The sequence below is a fragment of the Chiloscyllium plagiosum genome, unplaced genomic scaffold (assembly GCF_037043375.1).
Source record: "Chiloscyllium plagiosum isolate Xiang-an unplaced genomic scaffold, Cpla_swu_hap1 HiC_scaffold_39, whole genome shotgun sequence".
NCBI lineage: Eukaryota > Metazoa > Chordata > Chondrichthyes > Orectolobiformes > Hemiscylliidae > Chiloscyllium > Chiloscyllium plagiosum.
The window spans coordinates 3,894,750-3,912,759 of NW_028270177.1; the positions used below are offsets into that span (position 1 = coordinate 3,894,750).

General features: G+C 41.8%; 1 protein-coding gene across 2 annotated transcripts in view; it reads left to right on the top strand.

Moving 5' to 3' along the window:
- blm (BLM RecQ like helicase) overlaps positions 1 to 16,614 on the top strand; it is a 55,672-nt gene extending 39,058 nt beyond the window's left edge. Inside the window, exons 14-21 of one of the 2 annotated variants that reach the window (XM_043677103.2) lie at positions 568 to 763; positions 2,338 to 2,528; positions 2,625 to 2,772; positions 4,892 to 5,091; positions 5,564 to 5,759; positions 8,226 to 8,354; positions 9,937 to 10,138; positions 15,119 to 16,614. In XM_043677103.2, coding sequence (XP_043533038.2) covers positions 568 to 763; positions 2,338 to 2,528; positions 2,625 to 2,772; positions 4,892 to 5,091; positions 5,564 to 5,759; positions 8,226 to 8,354; positions 9,937 to 10,138; positions 15,119 to 15,266 — 1,410 coding nt within the window. In that variant the 3' untranslated portion in view covers positions 15,267 to 16,614. The remainder of the gene's footprint in view (positions 1 to 567; positions 764 to 2,337; positions 2,529 to 2,624; positions 2,773 to 4,891; positions 5,092 to 5,563; positions 5,760 to 8,225; positions 8,355 to 9,936; positions 10,139 to 15,118) is intronic. The other variant, XM_043677105.2, reaches the window with a different exon arrangement.
- The last annotated feature ends 1,396 nt before the right edge of the window (positions 16,615 to 18,010 follow it).

Below are 18,010 nucleotides of genomic sequence, written 5' to 3' on the forward strand. Positions count from 1 at the left end.
CAATTAATTCCACTACCAGAAGCATTTTTTACAAAGTCCCCTTTGAAAATTACTACTAAATCTGTTTATATTGCCCGTTCAGGCAGTATGTTCCAGATTGTAACAACTTGCTGCATAAAAATAATTCTCCTTACCTTCCACCTGTTTCTTTTGCCAATTTCCTTAAATCTGTGTACCCTGCCTATTGACCATTTAGTCAAGAAATAGAGTAAGCCAAGAAAGACCATCGACTCCTTAATTTTGAACGTCTCCCCTTCACCTTCTATGCTCCAAGGAGAGCAACCAGTTTCATATAGCTGAAGTATTTCAGTCCTGCAAAATCTAAGTTGCCAGTAATCTTATTTTAAGGGAAGTTGGTCTTGTGCAATGATTTTTTTGCAGAAGCCAAGGATATAACTTTGAAACCTGATGTAAAATTTGCCTTATTTTATTTTACATTCATATTTTAATAAATATTGCTAAGCTGAATAATATGTAAAAGGAGATGATTATGAGAATTGAAGGCAGTAAGAATGAACAGTTCCTCTGCTTATGTAAACTCATTCTTAAACTATGTGTACCCACCAGGTGATTTGTGCCACCATTGCCTTTGGAATGGGGATAGATAAACCAGATGTTCGCTATGTGATCCATGCCACACTGCCCAAGTCGATGGAAGGATATTACCAGGAGTCGGGTCGTGCTGGGAGGGATGGCGAAACGTCCCATTGTGTCCTTTTCTACAGTTACAGTGATGTCACCAGGATCAGGCGTATTATCCAAAGTGAGTGAGCAATCAGTGTGAATGATGTCTGAGAGGATAAAGCAAGTCACAGTGTGTCTGAGTCATAGTCTGGTATTGTATTCACCTGCTCAAGGTGTGTTTAATACACTGGGATTCCATTAGGGCACCTGAAAATTATTAACCACAACTGGGGTAAGAATGTCTCTTAGAATCTCCATTCACTGATTGTGACTAAACTCATTCGTTGAGACTCCTTGTATGAGTTGGTGATAGACAATGGTGACGTATTGTGCTTCCTGCACTGGCCTAGTGTTTTAAGGCCCTAGTATAGCACTGACTTGCAGACATGCAGTGCCCAGGTTCAAATGTGGGTTTGTGTGGAGTGAGCGAATCTCACTTGGGACCTCAATGCTTCAGTTGGCATCGTGCCTTTGGGTGTAACAGGTGTACACATCACCAATGATCATACTTTTAATTGCATTGGGAAGACTTTAGGTTTGAAAAGGCACTTTTAAAATGGCACCTCTTTTTGTCTTTTCTATCCATTTTCCAATGAGACTATCCGTGTGTTAGGGATGCAGTATAGAAATTAGAAAGTCAAGATTAGAGTGGTGCTGGAAAAGAACAGCAGATCAGGCAGCATCCGAGGAACAGGAAAATTGATTTTTCGGGCAGGAACTCTTCCTTCTTCCTGAGGAATGGCTCCTGTCCGAAACATCAATTTTCCTGCTCCTCGGATGTTGCCTGACCTGCTGTGCTTTTTCAACACCACTCTAATCTTGACTCTAACCTCCAGCATCTGCAGTGCTCGCTTTTGCCTATAGGAGTGAGAAAGTCTTGTTACAACTATGTGAGACATTGGTATCACCACACTTAGACCAGAGTGTATGACTTGGTCTCCTTGTTTAAGGAAGTCAGTACTTTGTTTAGAGGCAATTCATGGGAGTTTTGTCAATGATTTTTAGGAATAAAGCATGCCTTATGAGGAGAGTTGGAGCAGGTTGGGCCTGGATTCACTGTAATTCAGAAAAAAATGAGTGGTGAGTTGATCACAACATTGAAATTCCAAGGGAGCTTGGCCACTGAATGTTTCCCCTGAGTGGGAATTCTAGAACTAGGTAATACTGTTTGAAAATAAGGGGTCTCCCATTTATGACGCAAGAAAGAAAAACAGTTGAATTAATGGAATCCCATTGATCGTATAAATTGCTCTTCAGGATTTTTTAAAGTCAAAAATTTATTTTTTCTTTTCTGGCTTTTCTTTTGCCCCCTCAATCCAATTTTTCTTTCCCTTTTTATTTCTCTCTCTGCCTGATTTGACTCTAATGCTTCCAAATTCTGTCTCTGCCCTTCTCTTTCTCTTTGACCTCCATTGTTATGGAGACAGTTGATTCATTCGCTGAAGTCTTGATGACCTGCTTATCTGAATTCATCTCGCACTTCCAGTAATTTGTGCAGTAAATGTTGTTTGAGTTAAAGAATGAGAAAAGCTTCTAATAAATAGAACAAGCTGTGAGATTCTGCACCTGCAGCAAATTCCAGACCGTTGTTTTCTTGATGTAATGTTGCAGTTTCTATTAACCTGATCTAACAAAGTGCCCTGTATTCTACAGTGGAGAAGGATGGGAACCAGTTCACCAAACAGACCCACTTCAATAATTTATATAACATGGTCCATTATTGTGAGAATGTGGTGGAGTGCCGCAGGATACAGCTGCTGGCATACTTTGGGGAAAATGGCTTTAATTCCCAGTTTTGCAAAGAACACCCAGAAGTGGCTTGTGACAACTGCCTCCGGAAGAAAGTAAGTTCAGTTGAAATGCTAGTTACTCTGTTCCTATCCTGAAATGTGAATTAGTTACTTTTTAAAGAAATAACCTTCTTGTCTCCTTTTTGGTAGAATTACAAGACCAGGAATGTCACGGACGAAGTGAAGAACATTGTGCAATTTGTTCAGAAGCATTGTGCTAGTGCCAATGGACGGATACACAGTGCAAGCCAGCCATCCAGCAGGCTCACTTTGAACATGCTCGTTGATATCTTCCTCGGTGAGTGTAGATCATTTACAGGGACTCAAGAACAGGAAGCTCTCTGCTTCCTGACTGTTTGAGGATGTCAGGGTGGAGAGAGGATATTTGAACACTAAATGATAAGCTAAGGTGGCATCATATAGACTCTTGTAATGTTAATCCGCAAAGAACTTTCCTTTTAACAAAGACCGCTGCAGCACAGGAACAGGCCATTTGGCCCTCCAGGCCTGCGCTGACCTATTTTGCCCTTCCATATTAAAACTTACAGGATCTATAACTCTCTGGTCCCTTTCTGTTAGTCCAGGTGCTTCTTGAATGCTGCTATTCCATCTTGCTCTCAATGTGGCTGCATATTTCCCTTGCTGAATTTGTTTGTTTGTTCTCACTCATGTTTAAGTGCTGTTCCACCGTCTCATCTTATCACTACCTCGAGATAACCTGAGTACTTTATAGCTGATGGATTGGTTTAAATTGCCACCCATGTTAGTGTGTGGGGAAATGCAGCAGCTGCTTGTTCCACACATGGTTTCCAATAGAAGGACCAGAATGACTCTGTAATCTGTTGAGTGGTGTTGGTCAGAGCCCTCTGCCCTCACCAAGCTGTGGGATCTGAGATACCAGCATGATCCTCCATGTGTTTGTAGATGTTGGGGAGAGGTTGATGGTGGTGAGGTGTGAGATACAAGATACCAGCCGTGCTTGTTAAAGCAATTACCCATTGTCAGTGAAATGGATTATCTGGCTGTAATGTTTGTTGCTGTTTGCGAGAGGCTGCTGAACATACAAGTTGCTATTTTCCCTATGTAACAACACTAACTTAATTTCAAAGTTATTTTATTGGCTGCAAAATGTGCAATGAACCTAAAAGTGTTGTATAAATGCAAATTCTCTTCTTCATAATGCATCAGTGAGAGGAGATAGGATTAAAGGCATGAGGAAGAGCAAATATTAACTTTCAAACCTCTCTGCCTGGAGGTTGAGTGGGGTCAGGGCTCTGTTCTTGGGCCTCTGCTCTTTGTAGTTTTTATGAATGACTTGGATGAGGAGGTTGAGGGGTGGGTTAGTAAATTTGCAGATGACACAAAGGTTGGCGGTATTGTTGATAGTATAGAGGGCTGCTGCAGAGTGACATAGACAGGATGCAGAGTTGGGCTGAGAAATGGCAGATGGAGTTCAAACTGGTTAAGTGAGAGGTGATGTATTTTGGAAGGTCGAACTCGAATGCTGAATATTAGGTTAAAGACAGGATTCTTGGCAGTGTGGAGGAACAGAGGGATCTGGATGTGCAAGTACATAGATCCCTCAAACTTGCCATCCAAGTGGATTGGGTTGTTAAGAAAGCATATGGTGTTTTGGCTTTCATTAACAGGGGGATTGAGTTTAAGAGCCGCAAGGTTTTGCTACAGGTCCACAAGTCCCTGGTGAGGCCACGCTTGGAATATTGTGTCCAGTTCTGGTCACTATAGGAAAGATACAGAGGTTTTGGAGAGGGTGCAAAGAAGGTTTACCAGGATGCTGCCTGGACTGGAGGGCTTGCTGTATGAAGAGAGGTTTACTAAGCTTGGCCTTCTCTTTCCGGCGAGAAGGAGGAAGAGAGGTGACCTGATCGAGGTGTACAAGATAATGAGAGGAACAGGTAGTCAATAGCCAGAGACTTTTCCCCAGGGCAGGATTGATGGGTACAAGGGGTCATAGTTTTAAGATATTAGGAGGAAGGTATAGAGGGGACATCAGAGGTAGATTCTTTACGCAGAGAGTTGTGAATGCATGGACTGCGTTGCCAGCGGTGGTGATGGAAGCGAAGTCATTGGGGACATTTAAGTGCCTGCTGGACATGCACATGGATAGCAGTGAGTTGAGTGGTGTGTAGTTTAAGTTATTTTATTTTAGATTAGGATTAATCCTCGGCACATCATCGTGGGCCAAAGGGCCTGTTCTGTGCTGTACTTTTCTATGTTTGTCAAAAACTCCAAGTGGGATTGTAGTTCTGAACTATGTGGGCATCCCCTTCCTTTCCCTGAATCTGCGACACTTTAGATCTTTTCAAGATACGTTGTCAGTTGTAAATTCTTTCTCTAAAGCTCTGTGTGAATTTATTCTCACAAAGATGCTCAAAGCTGACTGAACTTCTCACTAGGTTGCAAGAATGCCAGGATCCAATCTGGTATCTTTGGGTCAGGAGCTGCCTATTCCCGTCACAATGTAGAACGATTGTTTCGAAAGTTGGTGCTGGATAGAATTCTTCGTGAGGATCTGTACATCACAGCCAATGACCAAGCAGTTGCTTATGTGACTGCTGGAGAGAAAGCTCAGCAAGTTCTGAAGGGCTTGCTCCAGGTACATTAATTTTTATCTTAATTCATATATTTGGTCTGCTGTGTTGACACTTACATTCTCATATATGTTTGGCCACCCGATTATGTCCAAAGAGGTAATGTAGAACACAGGGACGGGTCCTTTGGCCCACGATATTGTGCTGATCTTGATGTCAAATGAAACTAATCCCTTCTGCATCAACTTGGTCCATATCCCTCCATTCCTTGCATATTCATGTGCTTATCTAAAAGTCCCTTTAATGCCCTCATCATACCTGCCTCCATCACCATCCCTGGCAGTGCGTCCCACACTCCTATCACTCTGTGTAAAAAAAAACTTATCCCTCACATCTCCTTTGAACTTGCCCCCTCTCACCTTAAATGCATGCTCCCCACCCCCCAGTATTAGACATTTCTGCTCTAATTTATTGACTAAAGAGTCTTGACATGATGTGACACTGGTTAACTGCGAGGAATTTATACTCTAATTGTAGGTGGACTTTCAGGAGACCGATAATGCCAGCAGCATCAGGAAACAGAGGAATTCGATGGCAAAGAATGTTTCTAAACGGGAGGAGATGGTTAAGCAATGTCTTACTGATCTTACTGAGCTTTGCAAGAAACTGGGCAAAACCTTTGGTGTCCATTACTTTAACATTTTTAACACTGCCACCATCAAAAGGATTGCAGGTAGATTTGAAAAACTAATAACTGACGTGACGCATTAGAAAAAGCAAAGATTCCTCTTTTGTGATTCCGATATTATGAACTTGAGCAGGATTTCACTGCCACCTGGAAATATATTGTGGCCTGTAAATCTCTTGCTATTCAGTGCAATTCCTGATGTGAGGGTTCTCCTGAAAGAAAAAGAAAAGTTTGTATTTATCTGATATCTTTCACCACCTCAGTTTGTGACAAAGCACTCTACAGCCAGTGAAGCACATTTTGAAGTCTTGTCACTGTCCTATGGCAACCAATTAAACACATCTAGTTCCCATGCAAAGGAATGTGTTAACAAGCCAGAAAGCAGCATTGATTGTGGAGTATACAAGGTTGTCAGGGCACCAGGGAGAACTCCCCAATCTTCAAGATTAGTACCTCAGGATCCTTTCCAGCTCCCTGATTGAGCAAGTTCCTCAGTGAGACAGCTATGGTTCAGGAGATATCATTGTCAACTCAGAGTCGAGAGTTTTAGGTTCAAGTCCCATACCAGGCTGACACAACAATGCAGCACTGAGGGAATACTTTCTGGTAAGATGTTAAACCAAGGTGCTGTCTGCCTTCTCCAATTCCATGGCAGTGTTTCAAAGTAAAGCAGCTGCAGCAGTTATCCCTACTGTCCTCACCAGAATCAGTATCACGATGGCCTGATCATTATCGCATTGCTCTTGTAGAGACTTGCTATGTACCCTTTGGTTGCTGTATTTGTTACATTACAATAGTGACTGTGTTTCAAAATATTTTAGTGGCTGTACAACACTTTGGGATGTTCTGTGACTGAAAAATGCTACACAAATGTACATTTTCTTAGGATTATCTAGGATCGTGATTCTATCTTCTCTACCTACCATACCCTTCTCCACACTAATGCAAAATATTCGCTTATTCTCTCCTCATCTCCTGACTCTCCACACATAGGCTGCCTTGTTGATCTTTCAGAAGCCCTATTCTCTCCCTAGTTACCCTTTTGTCCTTGATGTGTTTGTAAAAACCCTTTGGATTCTACTTAACCCTATTTGCCAAAGTTATCTTATGTCCCCTTTTTGCCCTTCTGATTTCCCCCTTAAGTATACTCTTACTGTCCTTATACTCTTCTGAGGATTCACTCGATCTATCCTGTCTATGCCTGACATATGCTTCCTTCTTTTTCTTAACCAAACCCTCAATTCTCTCGTCATCCAGCATTCCCTATACCTACCAGTCTTCCCTTTCACCCTGACAGGAATATACTGTCTCTGGATTCTTGTTATCTCATTTGAAGGCTTCCCATTTTCCAGCCGTCCCTTTAACTGCGAACATCTGCCTCCAATCAGCTTTTGAAGGTTCTTGCCTAACACCGTCAAAATTAACCTTGCTCCAATTTCGAACTTCAACTTTTAGATCCGGTCTATCCTTTTCCATCACTATTTTAAAGCTAATAGAATTGTGGTCATTGGCCTCAAAGTGCTCCCCAACTGATACCTCAGTCACCTGCCCTGCCTTATTTCTCAAGAGTAGGTCAAGTTTTGCACCACCTCTAGTAGGAACATCCACATACTGAATCAGAAACTTTTCTTATGTACACTTAACAAATTGCTCTACATCTAAGCTCCTAACACTATGGCAGTCCCAGTCTATGTTTGAAAAGTTAAAATCCCCTACCATAACCACCCTATTATTCTTTCAGATAACTTTTAGGGAAATCTGCTGTCCAGGTCTCATCTCCAGACCTATGGCCATGAGAATCTTGACTCTTAACTGCCCTTTGTAATGGTCTAGGAAACTGCTGAATTCAAGGTCGATTAGTGTTGGGTAACCAATGCTGGCCTTGCCAGTGATGCCTCATTGTGTGAAATGACAAATACAAAGTGGGAGTATCCGCCTGGATTTTGTGGTCAAGGCTGTTCTGTTGTCACGATAGTCAGTGTCTTCAGAGATAATGAGATGGTAATGACAGTCAGTTTGAATACCCTTCAACTCAATGTAAAAACCCTTCACTTTCATATTTCTCTGAATGCTGGTTGAATATTCATCATGCACTCAACAACTTGTATTTTATGACAGGGCAGAGCCTGTGTTTAACATTGATCTGAATGATTAGTTTGCTCTTGCTTCACAACTTAGCTTCACAAAACATCAGTCAAACCTTCTGTTTATTTTTGCAAAAGTTAATGGCTAAGTTGAAGCTGCAAAGAAACAAAAGAAAAAATAATTGGAACAAAGTTATCAATAGTTGAGATCCCGACAGGAAAATGTGTAGTTCCTGTTTCCAAGCAATTAGTTCAGCACAAAGGTCCCAGTTGCTTTTGAGGTTCTCAGTATTTGGGCTGGATCTGAAGCACAATCAGGTCAGCTATGATCTTATTGAATGGCGGAGCAAACCTGGAGACCCAAATAGCCTCCTCCTGCCCCTAGTACATGTAAAGGATGTTAACATGTTGGATGTGTTTTCTGCAGAGTCACTGTCATCGGACCCTGAAGTCCTTCTGCAGATTGACGGAGTCACCGAGGACAAATTGGATAAATATGGAGGTGAACTTATCGAAGTTCTCCAGAAGTACTCTGAATGGCAGTTGCCAGGTAAAGGCAAGTCTCTCCCACTTACGGGTAAAGAATCTTCAGTAGAAAGTAAGGTGCCTTTCTTAACCCATCCCCAAGTGTAATTGAGCGCTAAAGTACTTTCAGTGCAGCTGAGGTTTTATTTGGAGAGGAATAATAAGGTTTCATACTGTTTCACTAATCACGTTCTCAATGCCACAAAGGACTCCACTTTTATATATACGCAAGTTCACAGAAAGTCACAATGCAGCGTGCCAAGGCTGTTTAAAAACAACCGCAATACAAACACACTAATGTATTTATTGAGGGGTACAACTGAAAGCAGAGACATAGTGTTTTACCATACTGAGCATCTGGTCTGGGCTGTAAAAGCACTGTGCGTGTCTGTGCACCCTAAGGAGAGAGCTCACCACCTTCACCAGGACAATTAGGAATAAATGCTGACTCAGTCAATGACACTCCCATTCCATCAATGAATAAAAAGGTGCAAAATGCTAGAAATTTCACAAGGATGACACAAAGATATAAGGTTATACCAATCAGGAAAAACTAAACAGGCCGTATTCCTTACTCAGCTTGATTTGATTTTATCATTGTATTCAATCCTGTTACAATCTCAGTGTAGAAAAATGATTTCCACCCGTGGAGGCATCTAAAACCAGGGATCATGCATAAAAGCTAGTCACTAATAAATCCAATAAGCTATTCATGAGAATCTTATTCAACTACAGAGTGATGAGAATGTAGACCTCGCTACCATTGAATAATTGAAACAAATAGAATTAATAAACATGAAGAAGCACTGCGGATGCTGGAAATCAGAAACAAAAACAGAAAGTGCTGGAAAGACCTCAGCAGGTCTGGCAGTATCTGTGGAAAGAAATCAGAGTTCAGTGGACCCAAAACGTTAACTCTGTTTCTCTCCACAGATGCTGCCAAACTATTGAGCTTTTCTAGCAATTTCTGGTTTTGTTTCTGAAGGAGATAAGACTGTGTAGAAAGACATGTTGAATGTCTCACTTGTCTCCCTTCCAGCAAGCATCACAATAACCTGCATTTATTAAACCCGTTTCATGTAGTGAAACATCCCAAGGTGCTTCATGGAAATGTCAACAGTCAAAAAAAATTGGGATTTTTGGGGGGGGAGACCAAAAGCTTGGTCAAAGAGGTCACTTTTAAGATGTCTCTTAAATGAGGTGAGAGGTCCTAGAACCGAAGTACGCGAAGGTCATGGCAATAATTAAAATTGGAGATGTGCGAGAGACCAGAATTAGAGAATTGCGGAGATTCTTTTTGAAAGGGTTGAAAGATGTCACAAAGATAGGATAAGGCTATGGGGTTGGCATTTGTAGATAAGGATGAGAATATTCAAAGTTGAGGCATTACCAAACTGGGAGCCTGTGTAGCCAAGTGAATACTTGGGAGAGTGGTGATGATAGGTGAATGGGGGTTGGTACAGGTTCATATCCAGGCAGCAGAGTTTTGGATGAGCTTGAATTTATAGAGAATCAGAGATTGAGCTCCTCCTCTTGTGAGTGGAAGAGATTATGTCGGCGATGTTCACTCTGTAAACGTCTTTCCCCTTTCCTATTTCCCAATCCGTTTACAGAGGAGGAAGCATTTGAAGCTAGAACTTCTGACAGTTGGATAGACTGTGGAAAATCTCAGGAGGAGGAGGAGCAGTGCGAGGAAACCTCGGTGTACTTCAATAAAAGCAAAAATACCAACAGCAGAAAACGGAAAAAAGGATCCTATTACAGAAGGACAAAGAAAAGGAAAACTGGATACAATAACCAGCAGTCTTCAAAAAGGTTCGCATCCAATTTCAGATCATTATTCCTCACTTCACAACCTAGTTCTGCTGTTAAATATAAGTGTCTTATCAGCTGTGTGTGTGTGTGTGAGATACCATTATCTGTTTGAAGTACATTTAAAGTCATGCACAGGATCAGAAAAAGGATAGGTTTGGGGATCTTGAATCAAGACCACTGCAGTTGTTGTTAAGAGTGGTTCAATATTTGTGTGAGGGAGTGTGGTTCTGAGGACTCTTGTGTTCTGTGATTTTGGTGAAAAATAACAAAGGATTTCATGCTGCAACAGCCTTAACGAGGGATAATGGAAGATTGTGTCCAGTTGGGATGTGAATTGCCACCGAGTCCATGAGAATGCAATTTGTAGGGATAAAGAAGGAAACGTGATAAAAACCAAACAAAGGAGGAAGGAACCAAAACATGTAGAGCAAGATGGAAGCAGAGTCATGGTCAAACATTGTTGAACTTCCTTATATGGTAGAAAGCTGTAGAAAGATGCAACACCGTCCCTTTCAACTCTGCCTCTACTCAACTCAGCATTGGGATCAATAACGACCATAATCTCTCCCTCCAATCTTATTCCAATGACACAAGGATGAGACATTTAAAATGGAGGTGCTGCCAGATAGTGAGCCGGGGAGGTCAGTGAGTGTGGATGGTGAAGGCAGGGAGGAATGGGTGACTGGGATTAGATCCGAATTAGGATAGTGACAGCACGTTTCGAATTAGCTCAGATTTGTAGAGGTTAGTGTTAGGAATGAATTTGCACAGTGAGTAATTCCGTGCTGAAGTCTTAACTGAGCAGTAAATATCCCCATTCCATAGCAGTGTGTTCAGGGACTAATGTTCCTGAGCAATGGGAAATTCATTCAGAGGTTCAGGACACCCTAAGTCCAACATTCCCAGCTGAAACCTGGGCCTGCCAATAAATCCCTTGTGAAGCCAGGCTTCACAGGAGGCTCCCAAGCACTGAGGATGTTACCTAGACAGGGGACGAAACATCTGCAACACAAATTTCCAGCTCGGCGAACAGAACCACAACAATAAGTCTCTTCTCATAAACTCCAGGTGCCTCCTGTTGACAAGTCTATTGTGGTTCTGTGAGGAATTCCTTTGCTTCAGATCCTGGTTTGCTAACCATCTCAACAAACTGCTTCGATTGCATGATCCCTTTCAGGGTCTGTCTCTAACTGTAAAGGGTAAAGGTTCAATCATAAAACAACCAGGTATTGTCAGATGATGCGTGTTAACTGAATCAGAGCGCTCTGAGATTGATAAACTATCCGCTACATTGATGACTGCGTTGGCGCCACCTCATGCTCTCGCTGCCCTGTGGCCCAACATTTCAACTCCCCCTCCCACTCTGCCGAGGACATGGAGGTCCTGGGCCTCCTTCACCGCCGCTCCCTCACCACCAGACGCCCGGAGGAAGAACGCCTCATCTTCCGCCTCGGAACACTTCAACCCCAGGGTATCAATGTGGACTTCAGCAGTTTCCTCATTTCCTCTTCCCCCACCTCACCCCAGTTCCAACCTTCCAGCTCAGCACTGTCCCCATGAGCTGTCCTACCTGCCTGTCTTCTTTTCCACCTATCCACTCCACCCTCCCCCCACCCCTGACCTATCATCTTTATCCCTCCCCCACTCACCTACTGTACTCTATGCTACTTTCTCCCCACCCCCACCCTCCTCTCACTTAACTCTCCATCCTTCAGGCTCTCTGCCTGTATTCCTGATGAAGGGCTTTTGCCCGAAACGTCGATTTTACTGCTCCTCGGATGCTGCCTGAACTGCTGTGCTCTTCCAGCACCACTAATCCTGAATCTGGTTTCCAGCATCTGCAGTCATTGTTTTTACCCTCAACTATCCGTGATTCCAACCCAAACTGGCAATGTGTCAGCTGAAGAAATTCCATCACTTGTGACCTCTGACACATAAAATCTTACCAATGAAAGTGTCTGGGGCTGTGGAGTTTGAAGATTTGTTGATGGATTTTAAAAAACGGAATGCCAAAGAAAATATCATTAATGTCAGGAAAAGATAAAAGCTTTTCCACAATCTGTGCATCAGGAACTAAACCAAAAGTACAGCAGACACGTGATCTCAAGTCAATCACAGCTGGTGAAAGCTATTCTCTGTATCGAGTTTATTGACCAGAGAATCCCCACCTGGGCATTTATTCTACGTGTGTATGAAAATATTTTGTCTCTCAATCATCAGGACAAGTGCAAGAACATCAAATTTGAATGTTCCTCCAGTGACTGTGGGTGAAAATCCTGGATCTCCCTCCTAACAGAGTGGGGGGGGGTACTCACACTAAACAGATTGCAGAGGTTCAAGAAGGCAACTCACCCCCACCTCCTCCTCAAGGGGCAACTAGGGATGGCCAATAAATGCTGGGCCCAGCCAGCGACACCTATATCCCATGAATGAATTAAAGGAAAGCAATTGATAGAGCAGTAAAATGCTGCAGATGTTGGAAATTTAAATTGAGATTTTGCAAAACAACTGGATAGAGTTCTAGGGAGAGAGGAACAGAATGATCATTTCAGGACAGTAACTGTTAATCAGAATTAAAGAGAAATTGAAATTAAAGAGTTTTTAAGCTGGTGAAATGGGGAAGGGGCAGGAAGATCAAAGCAGAAAGACTGTCATAGGGTGGAGGGCAGGAGCAATAATGATCATTCATCATAGGAGCAATACAAGGCCATTCAGCCAGTCAAGTCTGTCTGCCATTCAATGAAATCACTACTTTTGTTATGTTTTTGAACTTTTGTGTTGTTTGGATTTTCTGTGCTGGGTGTTGCTGAGTGTTCTGGAGCCACAGGAGGTCTATTCACATTTGTATCTGAACTCAACTCCCAAAGATTGTGTAATAGTCCTCCTGGTCATTCATTCCCATCGCCTCGAAACTGAAATGGCCGCATGTTTAAAAACTCATACTTTTGCCACGTAACCCTTATTTCTTTCTTTTTTCTCATCCCTTTTTCCAAACTTATTCCCACTCTGGTAACTCGGCCACTTCACCTAGAGAAGTAGTATGAACAGGGTATATTTTACAAACAAACCACAAGATCGTAATTGCTGTTTTCATATTGCTAGGCACAGGGGCTGTCCCCTCTGCTTCCAGCTGATGAAGGCGCAAACCTGGTGTACTCTAATCTGTATTGGACCAAAGCAGACACTGGAGGGAGCCATTTCACAACATTCTGAATTTGAAAGTGCTTTAGAGTAGCACCATCCACTGGAAAAACATACATTTCCAGGAATGGGCAAGAAATGCTGGCCAGCCCCCCCCCCGTGCCCAAATCATGTGAATGAATAAAGAAAATTAAAATCTACTGCACATTATTATGTTCTCAACAGTCAAATCTGGACAGGACTCCTAAAGGAAGACATTGTTGGCCTTCGAGGGATTCACCAGAATGATACCAAAACTAAAAAGGCTTAAATAGTGAGGGCTGGTTCCAAAGGCCAGGCTTTTAGACTCTCCAGGATAGAAAGTTGAGGGGTGATTGGGTGGAGATGTTTAAGATGGTTGAAGGATTGCATAGAATACACAGAGAAAGACTTTCCTCTGGTGCTGGCAGGGGGAGGGCAGATTGAGGGACTGCCTGAAAATGTTAGAGCCAGCCTGTTCTGGGTGATGTCAGGAAGTACCTCCCCACAGATGGGAGCTGAGGTCTGGACATTTTCATCAAAAAAGTTGTTTTTCATTGCAGATTATTTGGACATGTAAAAAACGATTGATAAATCTTTGTTAAACAAGTGAACTGAGTGAGGATGTAAATCAGTCATCATCTCATTGATATCTCGGTAATACAGGCTCAAGGGGCTGGGTGGTCTCTTCCTGCTCCTCCTCAGCTTGACGCAGTGAAACACCATTAACCCAGAATCAGCAACTGCAATCAAACACTGAGCAGACCCTTCAGACACCATGGCTGCACCAATCATGGCCTGCATGTTGTCTGTATCCCTCTATTCCCTGACTCTTCATTTATCTGTCTAAATGCCCTCAGGACTAATGCTCAGACAGTGCAGCATTCCATAAGAAATAGAAGTGGAAGTAAGGCTGTTTGGCCCATCGAGTCCACTCTGCCTTCCACTCATGGCTGATGGGCATTTCAACGCCACTTACCCGCACTCTCCCCATATCCCTTAATTCGTTGAGAGATCAAGAATTTATCAATCTCTGCCTTGAAGGCATTTAACATCCCGCCTCCATTGTGCTCCGTGGCAATGAATACCCTTTACACTGATCCTCCAACAGTGTAACTGTCCCTTAGTATGGACCCGAAAGTGCCACACTTCTTCACTGAAATTCCAGTACTGGAGCACCCCTTCAATACTGACTCTGACAGTGCAGTGCTTCCTCAGTACTGACCTTCCGTTGGCGCGGTACTCCGTACTGACACTCCAACCGTACAGCTCTGGAAGAGAAGTGAGTAGAGTTGGAGGTGTATTGCTGTGTGCTGTGGAAGGATTGTGTCTATGGTTAAATGCATGTGGTTGTCTATGGATGTGTTTACATGTGTATGTGGGAGGTGAATGTGTTTATGTAGATGTATGTTATGTAGGGGGTGAGTGTGTGTGTAGGTGTGTGTTATGTAGGGGTGTGTGTATACAGTTATGTGGAGGGGGTGAGTGTGTGTAGGTGTGTATTATATGGGGGTGAGTGTGTAGGTGTGTCGGTGTATGTTATGTGGGGGGGTGAATGTTTGTGTTGTGTGTGTGTGTGTGTGTTATGAATAACTTGTGATTTTGTGCAAGGATCCTATGTTTTTCAGGATGTGAGCAGAATTCCTCGCTCCCCTTGAATAGTGCCTTGGGATATTTTCCATCCACCTCTGTTACCTTACAGTACATCAGCTAAACATTATCTGGACAATGTTTTATTTTATTAGTTTTTGAATATATTTGTCTGTTCTGTAGATGTAAGGCAGGTCTATGTAATAATTGTTCTAATTTATTTTAATGTAGCTCTAACACAAAGTTTGCAACAACTTCAAAACATTCCAACCCCAGGCCAGCCACAGGCAACAGGCGCCCAGGGGTAATGCCGTTACCTGTTCCTCGCAGCAACATCAGCCAACGGCCCTTCCTCAAACCATCATACTCATTTAGCTGACCCTTGCTGTGACCTCTGGGATGCGTGCAGTCTTTGAGACATTTCTGCGATCTCAGCTGATGGATGTTTCTTGGACGTCGTTTGAAAAGGAAATTAAATCCAAAGCATTTTGTCGAATTTTGAATTCTAAGACAGCTGACCGAGGCGGGGAAAAGATGTTTCCGATTTAAGGTGCTCTTCACTACTGATTTCAACCTGTATCATTGTACTGAATGAAGTCTTGCTGCATTCTGTATGGAAGCCGGGAGGAATCTTGTTGAGTGATCTCCCAGTTGCAGTGCTGCTGCAGTGATCAGTGCCCCAATCTACGTTACATTGGCACTGAGGCCACAATACAGGTTGCAACATTTTATTTAGAAAAGGAATTAATTTTTAAGATATGTTGGGTCCACAGAATATTTGCCTTTGTGGGACCAGGCTGGAATTCTTGTACAGTAAAATACTGTCTTTGCACTCACTAGATATCTGATCTTCATAAAGCTACTTTATTGAATAGATCTGTTCTCCTGACAGTTTGTAATTACACTTTGGATAAATTCAGCAATCTGCTTAGATCAATTTGTTGCTAAAACCTGTTTTTTTAAACATTGCATGTAACTGCATTTCATCTTAAATATACATAAACTATTCTCAAACTATATTTCAGTCTTGAAGCTTGGTTTACATATTTTACAGAAATTGCATTTCTGCTGCAAACTTCAATGAGATTTTGTGTTTTAGTTTGGTTTTGAATATAATAATTTTCCCTAATCTTCAGTCCTCAACTGGAAGCATATTCTGGAACTTCATTCTCATTTAATATCTCAAACCCTATTACTTCATGTTCGCAGGACCTTGTGTCCATGGCTGAAGTATGTGACTGCTGTAACTTGCAGGCTAATGAGTTAATTTGCCTCCCCTCATATATTGTCACGCACTGCTCTCCTCTGGTCTTCCCACATCCACCTCACCCAGAAAACTGCACGATGAGAAATCCATTCTTTGATCTGTCATTCTATATGGTGCTAGTGTATATCTATTTCATTAATGTAATGTATTAGTTTGCAAGAAGGCATTTTGTGTTTTAAATTATGCAATAAATATAAGGTTTCATTTTTTTCCAGTCCTGCGGACTGTGTTTAAATAATAAAGAACCTCTGGGCACTTGTGGCAAGTTGCAAAAGTTGATGAAGTTTGTCTTAGAGTTTTACTGTACTTGTATTTACTATTTTGTACATCATTGTACACACCTTGTGATAGCTATTTTGTGTCCATAGAGAGTAATACCCAATGATGCACATGCCTCACTTGTTCTGTACATACTTTTCAGTTGATTCTCTGCTTTTAAAAAGTAAAGGGTTGATGTGGATTATAGAGTGAATTTTGATTGACAGGAACAGTGTTATTTCAATCTCTTGCTGTTGCAGTTTATTCATAAGCTGGGTGAAACATTGTTTTAATTTTTTTGTAGACAAATTGAGTTTAATTTACAATGATATTTAAAGGTCACAATATATCTTTCTGACTGGGTTTCTGTATTTCAAGGAATTTAAAACTGTCTTTTCAATTTTGTTCTTCTGAAACAACAGCTTACATGATGCGTTTGAATGTAAGCGTATAATTATGGTAAATCAGAGGATTGGGAAAGTTTTAAACACCAACTGAAGATGCTAATAAAATAAAATTAACACAAAGGGGCAAACTAGTAACGATCAAAAACCGAGCTGCTTTAAATAAATAAAACAGGAAGAGAGAGGCAACAATGAATGCAGGCAGCTTAGAGAATGAGGCTGGGGAAATAATAATGGGGAGCCAAGAAATGGCAGAAAAACTGAACAAATACTTTAGATCTGTCTTCACAGTGCAGGATATTAATAGTGTTCCAGCAATAATTAAAGGGCTAAAAATTGTAGGGGGTTGTGAAGGGGCAATATACAATATAACAATCACTAGAGAAAAATTACAAGGGAAACTTAATGGGGTGAAAGGTTGATGAGTACCCAGGATGCACCTTACAATTTTACAGGAAGTAGCTGCAGAAATAGTGGATGCACATTACCTTCCAATGTAACATCCATATTCAAAAAGTGAAACAAAAATCAGGTAGCTTATAGGCCAGTCACTGTCTCCTATTAGGAAAGTGTTAGAGTCTATTATAAAGAATGCAGTAATGGAGTGTTTAAACACATACAAATCAAGTTGAGTCAGCATGGTTTCACGAAGGAAAGGTCATGTCTGACAAATTTATTACAGATTTTTGAGGTAATAAGCAGGGTAGATAAAAGAGAACCAGTTAGTGTAGTTTGGGTTTCCAAAAAGGTATTCGATAGGGAACCATACAAGGCTACTTAACATAAGAGCCTGTGGTGTTAGCGTTGGTCTATTAGCATAGGTATAAAGTGGGGAATTTTTAAAGCTGGCACCCTTTAACTAGTGGAGTACCACAGCGTTCAATTATTTATCTGAATGAGGAAAGTGAATGCACTATAGCTAAGTTTGCAAATGACAGGAATAAGCAGGAAGGCAAGTAGTGAGGATAACACAAGGAGGGTACAGAGGGATACAGATAGATTAAAAATGGGATAGATAGAATATGATGTGAGAAAATGTAAGGTTATGCATTTTGTTGGGAAAATACAGCTGAATATTAAAATAGGAAAAGACTAGCGGAAGCTACAGCATGGAAGAGATTTGGGGTCCTCGTGCATGAATCACATGATTACATTCACATTTCCCATTGGAAACTGGATGTTATGTTGACCTTT